The 11,452-nt window shown below is 39.5% G+C and overlaps 1 protein-coding gene across 1 annotated transcript; it reads right to left on the bottom strand.

Annotated features, from left to right (window-relative positions):
• Nucleotides 1-776: 776 nt before the first annotated feature.
• armc6 (armadillo repeat containing 6) lies at nucleotides 777-4,503 on the bottom strand. Its single transcript, XM_088311169.1, has 7 exons — nucleotides 4,189-4,503; nucleotides 3,817-3,902; nucleotides 3,167-3,737; nucleotides 2,451-2,596; nucleotides 2,246-2,377; nucleotides 1,788-1,925; nucleotides 777-1,494 (listed from the first exon to the last, which is right to left on the bottom strand). The coding sequence occupies exons 1-7, from the start codon at nucleotides 4,307-4,309 to the stop codon at nucleotides 1,282-1,284; spliced, it is 1,407 nt and encodes a 468-aa protein (XP_088167295.1). The 5' UTR covers nucleotides 4,310-4,503; the 3' UTR covers nucleotides 777-1,281.
• Between the last annotated feature and the right edge of the window lie 6,949 nt (nucleotides 4,504-11,452).

Here is an 11,452-nt window from a genome sequence, read left to right as displayed (position 1 = left end):
AAACACAGTGGGGATTGAACACTGAATATGTGAAACTAACGCATTGCTGAAAAAATAGACACTAAATTGCAAGACACAAGATAAAGTCCCCTCCAAAAATATTAGGTTACCTTTGATTTTGTTGTATTCTGCAGACATTTCAGATCTGAGCAACAAGAAACACCCATCAGTCGCATGTCCCATTACTTTTGCTCACGTGAAAAGTTTGTGGTTTTAAACAGTTTCATTTACTGACAGTCCTAAAATAATGGTGACGAACAACAATTTGGCATGGATGGAAGCATGGTTAAAATAATGATGGAGTGAAGGCCTGAAATAATGATGACTGATGGTGACAGACTGGCGGGCCAAATGACAAATGTTTTATTCACAAGCTCATCTCTTGCAGCAAAAAGGGAAAATGCATTTTCAGGGTGTAGGCCTCGCTAGCTAGAGTAGCTAAATGTGGTAGTGGTAGAAAGGAGCCGTTTAATAACAGTTAATTAACTCACAATTGGCCAGATAACCACTGATAGGAACGAAGGTGTCATGTTTTTTATATATTGGAGGTTGGTTGACTTCTGCTGGACGCCTTAGTGCGCCAATGGGTGCCGTTTTACCCATGCTGCAAGAAAATGAAAAAGAGTCGTATGCTACATATCCACAACTCAGGATTACATAATTCAGTCTTTCAAAATGTTTTCAGCAATTATCTTCAAACATGCATTAAGTATTTAGAAACAAATAAGGATTTCACTTCAATGGGACTTACAAGCACATCACACGTCAGGCCAATATTTCAGAGTTTGACCTGAAACACTCAAAAGATTTATTTATAAGTTTGTACATTTGGTTGAATTTATTTAACTTATTTCTTCTTTCCCAATTATGAGGCAACAAGTAAAGTCCAACAAATAAAGAGACTGAAAGTACGTACAGGAATGCTTGCTGGGGCAAAAAGGTACAATGTCAAAAAAAGTTGAGAAACACTGCATGGCCTAAACAGATGTTTTAAAATGCAAGATTGGAAAATTAATGTGATGTGGTAAATAATGTGTAAACAATATATCAAAGGGAATAAAGCACACCCATAAAAATGGCCTTTATAGACCATAGTCGACATCATCATGATGTGTATTTTCAAGTCGATCACAGTCTTGCCCCCCGCCCCCCAAACACAATGCTGACGGTAACATGTGCATTTCAGGTTATTTCCTCAGATCACAATTTCTTTCGCTGAAAACATTTCAGGACAATTGATTATAGTATAATATGACATTTCATTGGCGCTCTCCCCCAGTTTCAGTTAGTGATGCCGCCACGTTTGCCAGTCCACAGCTCCCGAAGCTCCACTTGGCAGCCCAGATCCCTGAGAGCAGCCTTAGCAGCGTCGTCGCAATCCCGATGGGTCCGTAGTGCATGCGATATGAGCGCCTCCACACCCATCTCCAGAATTGGTTTGCTGTAGTTGGGCTGATGTGAAACTAAGTTTCTGAGCAGCATGCATGCCTGTTTCTGGTTATAAAAGGCACAAAACAAGATGAAAGCATCTCAGTTGACACGAAGATTCTGCAAAATCAGAACTGTGAAGCAGGTTACAGAGACATTGATATTAGCATAAACTCCATTCTATTTTTTTAAAAAAGTAGCATTATTTTTCTTCTTAAAAATGCAATTGGTTTCTTTCAAAGCCCTGGAAAAGATTAATGGCATTTTATTTCAATGGCAAAAAATGATTTAAGACAAGAGTGCTTTGAGTAACATTAAAAGTTAACTGATTGACTGGTGATCGGTCATGTTATGCTTACCTGCACATTAACAACACCAGGATGAGACTTCATAGCCTGCACGGTAACTAAGGCTCCTCCTTCTTCCATAATGACCTTGCAGTTGTTGGGCTTGCGTAAAGCCAGGACGGAAAGGCATGCACAGCCCTGCTCAGACACCTGAATAAGGGTAGAAATTAAATTGTGTGAACTACATTAACAATTAATTTTGACTACACAGTCCTGAGCGGCAAATAATAGGGCCCAAATGATTAATCATCGTTAATTTCTGTAATTAAAAATTTTATTTATGCAAGTGTTAAGGAACCAAAAATTAAGTTATCTTATTCATTATTATTTAATAAAAAAATATATATATAAATCTGCTGATTAAATCGGTTATCGGAAATTTATTCTGCCAATTACTGGAATCAGCCTAAAAAAAAGTCCATATTTGTCAGTCCCTAACGCACAACATGAAATTCGTAGTGATGGCTTACAGCAGAGATTGTCATGTGTCTGTTCATGGCGATGACAATGAGCTGAACTCCACCCGCTTTAACCACAGCATCTTTCACATCATCATTTCCCGCGACGGCTCGTATTGCACTGAGGACCTGCCGCACCAAGTCCTGAGAGCGCAAAAAGAAGCTCGGTGACAATGTGCATGCATTACAGACCTTTACAACCTCTCTATGTCCATACCGCTGACTCATAGCTGTCTGCAAGCAGGGTCATCATAAGCTTCAGTCCACCCAGGTCACAAATGTCTTGGCAGAACTCGTTCCTTACGGCCAAACGGGACAAGGTGGCACACAGCTCACTCAAAACTGAGATATTGTCATTGTGAGCTGAAGGTAGAAAGACATGCAGAAAATACATTAAGAAACAGACATCCCTCCAAAGATTAAGAATGATCATTAGGGAATGCAATTTTTTAAATATTTTTTTAATTTATTAATATATTGGTTAGCCCATTGAATCAAGTAAGCTAATAAAACTTGATTTTGCGTTGTTAATAAACAACAAAACGTGCACGTGAGGTGTTAGTACTATTGTTGTCCACTTGGGGTCACTATCCCTACTTTCCACCATACTATAATACCTGAGACTGACTATCGTTTAGTTTATTTTGTAAAAAGATATACAAAGTGCACCGGCAGCTGCATCTATCCTTGAAGACTTGTACAGGCATTACAATACATTCTAACTAGTAATAGGAGGCAATATATATTACATAAGCTGTTGTGGTACGTTAATTAGTTCTGCTTTGCAGCAGAAACAGTCTAGACTCTAGAATGTAACCTTCCGCAACCAATAAAGGATGACTCAAGTTCTTACGAGGAAATTGTTTTGGAATCCAGAGGTCAACCAGCATGCCTTAATGGATTGCATGCACTGTAGAGATCAGCCAAGCTCACCTTTTGCAGACTCAATTAAGACCTTCAGGCCATTGTGCTGAAGAACAATCATCTTGGCGTGCTCATGAGCGTGTCCAAACGTAACCCGGATATCATCATCAAAAGTCATAATCCTGAGAGCTCCAGAGGCTTCCTTGACCACTTCCGCACATCTACTGTGCTGTTTAATGGCATTAGTCAGTAAAGGCAGGACACCCGCTTTGACCAAATCCTGTCTGTTCTGCTCATGTTTCAAACAACAATGACGCACAGCGGTGATGGCCACTTGTGTCAATGTAGAATCAGCCTGGTACTTCTTGAGAACATCCAACAGGTACCGTTGGCCGTCTGCATCGAACAAATCTGGCTGTCCGTCAGTCAGCGCAGCCAAGGAGGACAGAGAAGCTAATGTGGCTTCCTGCTCTCCTATGTTCTTTAGGCAGAAAGAGAGGATGACGGGATACGCGCCTTTTTGGGCCGCCAAGTACCTTTGAGCGAATCCGAGAGAACATTGCTCTGTGAAACACTTAATATCTACTGCCACTTTTGTAAACTCAGGAGAGTTCTGTGCAATGCAAAGGGACTCCAGGGCCTGCAAGTGAAAGAACAATGATATAAGTAGGGGTAGCCACTATAGATGGTAGTAGAATAGTACCGAATATTAGATATACCTGTAAGATCTCATGCGTTTGCTCCTGTTCTTTGTCATCTGATGACACAGCTGGTACACCTTTTACGATACAACTAAGGTCCACACCTGCATGTATACACCAGTTATATGGGACGGTTTGCACTCTCAATTAACAATTGATCATATATAATTGGACATCAACAACTTGTGCAAGTGTATCTTATGTTGACACTGGACAGTTCAACGAAGTGATTCTTCCATTTAATGATCACGTTAACTATTTAATACTTATACTTCAATGGTTAAATACGTGAATTGTTTACCCAATCCAACTAGTCATGATTCCGCAAATTGCACATGAGAGTTAGCAGGAAACAAACTAGTACATTTATGGTAACTCTGGCAAATATACCTTGAGATTGAAACTGCTCCACAGCTTCCCTCAAAGCCTCGTCGGGATCCATCTCAAACTCGTCGACGTTTTCCCTCACTGCAGCATCAAATGTTTCCTGAGTGATCCTCCGTACAGCCATTTTCAAATCACTCCGGTTATTATCCCCTATGTAAAAAATTGCGGCAATGCCCGTCTGTTTCCCTTTCTAGTTTAAATAAATGTATCTATCGCGTAATGACGTTGCTTCGATGTAGGTTTTTGTTACAAAAACAACACTGTAGTTAACGCCCTGTATCATCCCTCACTGCATTCAATGAAACTGCCGCGGGCCGTTTGCGCTATTTACGTACTTGGGCTCTGTTTTATGGGAGACTTGTACGTTGCGTAATTTCTGCCGGACTGTCTTAGTGAATTGCCGCTTGCGCAAAATGGTCCTGCTCCTCTGTGTGCTCGGTTGAAACACACAATTACACAAAGTTCCATATATTTTGAATGCGGCGAAAATTGTTGTAACACTAAATGGCTTACATGGCTCAAGAGTAGTGCAACATAATTTAATATACATTATGTGTGGCCAATTTACATAATTTAATGAGACACTTTGTTAGGTGTACTTTATTACCATTCAAGGCTAAGACGGGTAGCTAAGCAATAAAGTGTAACTCCATGTTAAACCAAAGTAATATATTAGATAGATAGACAGATAGATAAAAGGGGAACTAAAATGAAGCATAAAAAATATCAATGGGTAATGTAAACAGTAGATGGCCATTTGTATCCATAAACTGAGAGGGAGTTTTTCCCTGTTAGTCTGTCATTGCCCAATAGTGATGAATAAAAATGTGTGCAACTCCGCGTATGTAATAATGTTTTTTTTTTTAGTTTTTACTAAGGCAAACATTTATTTTTTTTAAATTATGCTTTTCTCTGTAAATCATTATCCTCATTTGACACAACACGTTTTTAAAGGAAATTCCGAATTTTAATGAAATTTGCTTATCACAACCTGGACTTCTGCTTGTGTGAAACACATTAAGTTACCTTTTGTATGATATGCGCGATATAAATAAAGCTGGTTTTGCTTTCCTTATTAATATAAAACTCACATGCCTCCTCATCATTCAAAACGGTCATTGTATTTCTGATATTTCTTTTTATTCTATTTGGTCATTGTTATTTTTTTTAAACTATCTGTTATATGCCTGAATTAACCCCTTGGGTATCACAAAAAGATTATCCTTTCGTGTCTTATCTTAAATATTAACAATAATAAATAAATATTTTATTATGGCTGTCATTTATTTTTTTCACAGATCAATTCGCAAAAATCAAGAAGCACGTGGGCTACAAAGCCCCGGCTTCAAATCATCTATTGGTATGATAAATATTACATATTTGTGACCCCAAATGGACTTATGAGTATGGATGAATAGATAACACGTTATCTGGTCATTATGAAGTCTCTCGCCTTTTATCTGGCAGCCAACAGCGCAGGAGCCGTCACGTCACGCCACCAGGGGGTGGAGACTGTTCGTCATGAGTTTGAACTTCTGGGACGCTTGAGGCTTTCTTGGACGCAGCCGAGAGGAGCCATTTCCTGCCAAATAGTGAGCCGCTGTTCATCGTCACTGCAGCAGCCTCTTCCTGCATTCATTGTTCCGGCGTTTAATCAGGATTAAGTTGACGCCGTCATGTGGCCGCCGGCGCCCAGTAGGCCTCCACACGGACACAGAGAAACCAGAGTTTAATGAAGTTTAAAATTTGGGCTAACCACTTAAACCCTTATTCCCAAGTGTTAGTCTATTCTGTTTTGGCACCAGACCTTGCCTAAACACTTTTGGGACGTTGAGTATAATTTGTTCTGTGACCATGCTCGTAACTCAAAACCCCCGCGTCTCAATCATTGTTCCCCAATGAAATGGATGGGAATGCTAATAATCAGCAGCAACCACATAAAACACTTGCTTAACATGTTTTTAATTAACAAGAAAGACTACACTTTTACATTATAAAAACACACAGTAAGCACATAATTAAATAAAATGTAAGTAATAAACCGTTTTTGCATAATGAATGCACCTTAGCCTTCAGGGAGCAGTGTAATAAAGGCATACATAATACACAAAGAAGAGTTTGACAGTTAAATGACTCAGTAAGATGCAGTAATAATTTTTGCAGAGGATATAGAATATATGCCTGTGAGTTTTGTTATGACTGTTTATATTTGTTGCTGCACCATTTGTGTTCAAATATCCATCACTTAGGTTGCATTCAGACTGCAGGTATATCTGATTGAAATCATATTCCTCCTCAAATTTGATTTTTAGCACTGACTGTCCACACTGTTTTTCGCAAGTGACCAAATAGGATCTGGTCTGCTGCTTGTTGTGAATTTCCCTGCCACCATTTAGAACTCGTAACACATTTTTTTTGTTCACAACTCAAGGGGGAAAAACAGTTTGCCAATGGCTCACATTTTGAAATTCAAAGTTGGATTTCTAACTTTGTGGATCAATACAGATAGTATACAAAGTTAGTGTGTTACTGCGTGAACAATTTACATTCATTTCAAACAATATCAACATTATTGAGAGTAAAATAAGTGACAATGTAATCAGCTACTAAAAAAATCAATCATTATGAACAGCTACTAGGTCTACTACGCTTCTGAATATAAAAGTTGTTCGTACTGGTGATATTTTAGGACCCAGGTGGTGCTTGGTAAAACATTTTGCAAACCACGGGCCGAGTGGATTCAAAGTGGTACTTCAGCACCACCTATTGGCATAAATGTGCTTCCCAATGTCTGTGGAAAATGTTGGAGTATTTCTATATCAATGTGTTGCATTTTAATCCTGCACTTTATTACTTTTAAAAGTACAAGAGTTGAATGTGTACATCTACTTTTACCTAAGTATTTTTTTAAACACGGATCGGTACTTTTACTTAAAAACAGAGTGGGCGTATTGCCACCTCTGCAAACTTTCTGACTCTGCCAAACTGTATTGTTACATTTCCAGTTTTTCCTGTCATTGTGTCCAACATGGGACACAAACAAACAGTCAGTTTTCACAGAGGTCATTATGAAAGCAATTAGTTTAGTCAACAATTTAATTACGTGTGTCATTAAATGCCAACATCACCACGTTTTGCAAGTCATAAAGTTTCTCAACTATGAGACTTGTCATGAACACCTTGACTGTCCAAGAGCGCTTTTTTAGAAGCAATGTGAGGAATCCATGTAGAATCTTAGAAGAGTTGTCAAATTGGTGTGCATAACATAACATCAGTCACCATATAAAATTCCTTCAGCAATAAAAACTTCAAAGAAAAGTTAATTACAACTCCATTATTAAGGGAATATAGTCTTATTTTTCTATACTACAAAAAGCAGACATTTGAACAGGCGTCCATCCACCCAGCCAACCATTATCTGAACTGCTTGTCGAGTTTATGTTCACTACAAGTTTGAACGAAACAAAATATGTAAAAGATAATGAGGCACAGTCACATTTGTATTTGTTTTTTACTTGGATTACTAGGCTGTTAGTTTCTCTTCGAATTTGGTAAATAACTTCATATTTACTGACACATGAGAAAAGTCCTGTTTACATATTTGTTCCAAACCAAACATTTGAAAAGTGAAAGTTGTGATCCCGTTTCAGGAGTTGACCTCCAACTTCTTAATTCCTCCTGACTTTGATCCTTTGCCCTTGATCAAACAAATTACTGGAAAAATCATAAACTATATATGGGGTTGCATCCTTGGAAAATTCCCCATTCGATTAATCCAATAATTTGACATTTTGAATGTGTGAGATTAGTAATGCTAATTTACAGAAAATTAGCATTGTGACACGAGTAATTGCCGTAATGTGGCAGAACCAGAAAATCTACCAAAGACTAAACGGTATTATTTTTAACAAGGGCTGATACAGCTTTGAGAGGTGACTTTGAAGGCGTCACTTCCATAAACAGGCACATCATGAAATTGGACACAATTATGGACAGACAACAGCTCACAAGTCACATTTACTTTATTTGAATTCCTAATAATATTAAAGAACCGAAAAGAGGACAGAGAGCAGATAGCATTAACTTAATGAAAAAATGTATTCCATCCAATTTTATTAAAGTAGAAGTGAACAGATGCCTTTCTGCAGATGTACACAAGTCAACGTATGGCCTCAGGAGATGGAGCGGCAGGATGAGAAGAGGGAGACAATCAGAGCTGATGACACAGCATCATATAAAGAGAAGCTTAGGATGGGAGAATGAAGCGGACAAAGCAGTCAATGGCACCAACCCCCACCTGTTAGTGAGTGGTGGCCCCCTCACACTCCAGTGCTTATGCTGACTTCTTGTGCTCACATCTGATGTACAGCATGATGGGATCGTGGAGGAGTTCATTCCTCAGGGATGTAATGAAGAGTTGAAATTAAAAGCCAGGTGGTGCCATTATTGAAAACGTTCTACGATTTTCAGTGTACAAGTCTACCATATATACAAATGTCTCTGTCTGTAAATCTCCTGACTTGCCTTTGATTTAGCATTTTCAATTGTGGCAGAAGAACTTGAGTGACTTCACTTATATCAGCGATTATTCGACCAAATGGCGACATGGAGTTAGCTCGCTAGCCATGGCTAAATATCGAAAATGCATCATCCCTATGGATAGTCTGCTGGCATGACCACTTTAGAGTGCCTTGTAGTCTGCCATGAGTGCGTGCATGTCACAGAGGGAAGGAGGAGGAGCGAGGGAGAACGAAATCGGACTTGATAGCCAGATTGTAGCTCGGGCCTTTGGGCTGGCATGGCCACTTTAAAGCCCCTCGTTGTTGGGCGTGAGTACATGCACGTGAGGTGAGGCGAGAGTGAGGGGGGAAAAAAAATCTGAGTTGACAGCCTGGCGCATCAAGTTGATGTGGCTGTTTTAGAGCGCCTCGTTGTCAGCAGTGAGGGTGCGAATATCCTAGAGAGAAAGTCGTGCGATTTCGGGCTACTTCAGAGAGCCATGTCAGCTGAGAGAAAGAGGGAGGAGCCAAACACTTTTTAGATTGTACTTGTTGTAAAAGGTTTGAGAACAGTGTGTATAAGAGGTCACTGTTTGTTTGACGTTGCTCTGTTGGGAGTGCAAGAAGAGAAGGTCACTGATTGATAACACATTTATCAACTCATTCGCTGCCATTGACGGATATAGAAGTCAAAAAGTGCATTCATTTTACTTGGACTGGCAGCCGGTCGAATGAGTTAAGAAGAAGAATCCTCTACAATATCCGTATAGGGGGAAACCAAGTTTGAACTCTGTTATATTGTTTTACTTGGCAACACACACACACACACACTATACACACAAACTGCATTCAATGAATATGCATGGAGAGCTTCAAGTAAGAGAATGAGACGGCGGCACAAATAGCGTTACGTCCCAAGCAGTTGTGTTGGGGTGGGTGCCTTTCCTTAGGCCACTTGGCGCTTCTCCAGCAAACACTTTCAATATTTTAGGGTTGTACTGGGTCGGAAACTGGCCACCTCCCAGCCCACAGGCAAATTCTGTACAGAGTAAATTCGTAGATGCACAAGCGCAGTGTTTTTGCCATGTCAAAATGATGTCATCAAATGATTGGTGTAAAAAACTGGTGAGAGGGTGACTGCATTCCAAATGCACGACGGTAATTTGAAGCAAAACAAAGTGAAAGCACAACTTCACCTTGTATTACTTTTGCATATTCTGAGGTTTCATGAGATCTGCAGTGGTCAAGAGAAAGATCCGCCTTCCAATTAATTTGCAATGTGAGCACATTTTCGCTGTCTTTTGTCGTTTGGCTTCTGACAACTTTTTGAATGTTTTATGTACACAAGGCAACAATGAGAAAGTTTAAATGGCTTAGTGTCAAACTTGAAGATCTGACAGCCAAATCGAACCCCCGGTATTATTATATGTGGTAAGCTAAATCAAACCGTGGCCACCTACTTCATGTTTTTTGGGTGAAATCTGTAAATCTGCAAATAATCTTCACTTTTTGTACCGCTAAGAAGCATCACCAAAACCCTTTTCAAAATAAATTGAACAATTGAAGTTCAAGTATTTTTTTCCTATACGTGTTATGAGGCGATTACACATTTATATGATGTCATAACAGCACCCTAAAGGAAACACAAACAACAATGTCGCCCTTGACAAAAATGAGTTCCCACCCTAATGTGAATAAATAAAAACCACACAGAGCGTACAAGTATGCAATTGAGACTGTTGGAGTGAACTCCAGACTAGTTGTTTTATACCCTGGAGCAATTAACACTAAAGTATTTCCATATTTGACAAGTTGATGATCCAGCCCAGCTTCTTGGCTCGGTTGAGCAGTAGAGCCAGTTTTTTTCATTTCTGCAGAACTTTTCTCTGTTCTCAATGTTGCAAGGCCTCGCATTGATTGGTTAACACCGCTCATCAATAAAACAACACTATACCGTAACTACAGTGACCATGGGGGTGACATCATCATCCTTTTTCCTCAGCTGGAACTGTAGCCTTAGTCAAGGGGGAGGAAATTAGGAACAGTTCCAGATCCAACTCAGCGTAAGCAGAAAGCTCACGGGCTTATGTAAGAAAACAAAAAAAAGTCAGGAAAAGCCTACTAGAACATCAGAATTGTTATTTTGAGAAAGAAACTAGTCTTTATACTTTGTTACGTCCCACTACAGACCCCCAATGCTTATTGTTTATGACAGATAAACTATATTGTGTACATATCAAGACTGCTGCATGGTAGCACAGTGAGTAAGTCTTTGTAAGCCAGAGGCGAGATAAAAAGTTTTTTTAATGCCAGACGATTGATGTTTTCAAGTTGGCACACTACAAAATACATTCCGTGTGTCATTCTTTGCGCCAACATCAAATAATAATCTTATATACGGCCATGAGTCTTATCTCAATCAATCAATCATTCAAGCAACATCTCTACCACAGTGATTGGTCATCGCTTTATTTATGTATTTTTTATGTCATCATCCGCAAAGGTTAAACAAAAGTAAGTCGTCAATTTGGTCAACGTGGTGTGTTTAACTTGCACTTGACAAATACTACACATCTGGTAGGCACGTGGACCCGTCTCCTGTTTCCTCGGTTGCTGTATGTGCTGACACCTATGGCACAACTGCACTGGGCGTTCAGTGCTGGCGGCCTGCGGCTGTGGTCTGTATTTTGTTCCATGAGGTGTTTTTCTACCCAACATGCTTTGCACCTGCTCCTTTCTCATTTTACTAATCTACTACTCTGGACAGG

This window comes from Idiotropiscis lumnitzeri, chromosome 12 (assembly GCF_059441095.1).
Source record: "Idiotropiscis lumnitzeri isolate Australia: NSW breed Sydney's pygmy pipehorse chromosome 12, RoL_Ilum_1.0, whole genome shotgun sequence".
Lineage (NCBI taxonomy): Eukaryota > Metazoa > Chordata > Actinopteri > Syngnathiformes > Syngnathidae > Idiotropiscis > Idiotropiscis lumnitzeri.
The sequence above is the reverse complement of the archived record's forward strand: the minus strand, read 5'-3'. Positions and strand labels throughout refer to the sequence as shown.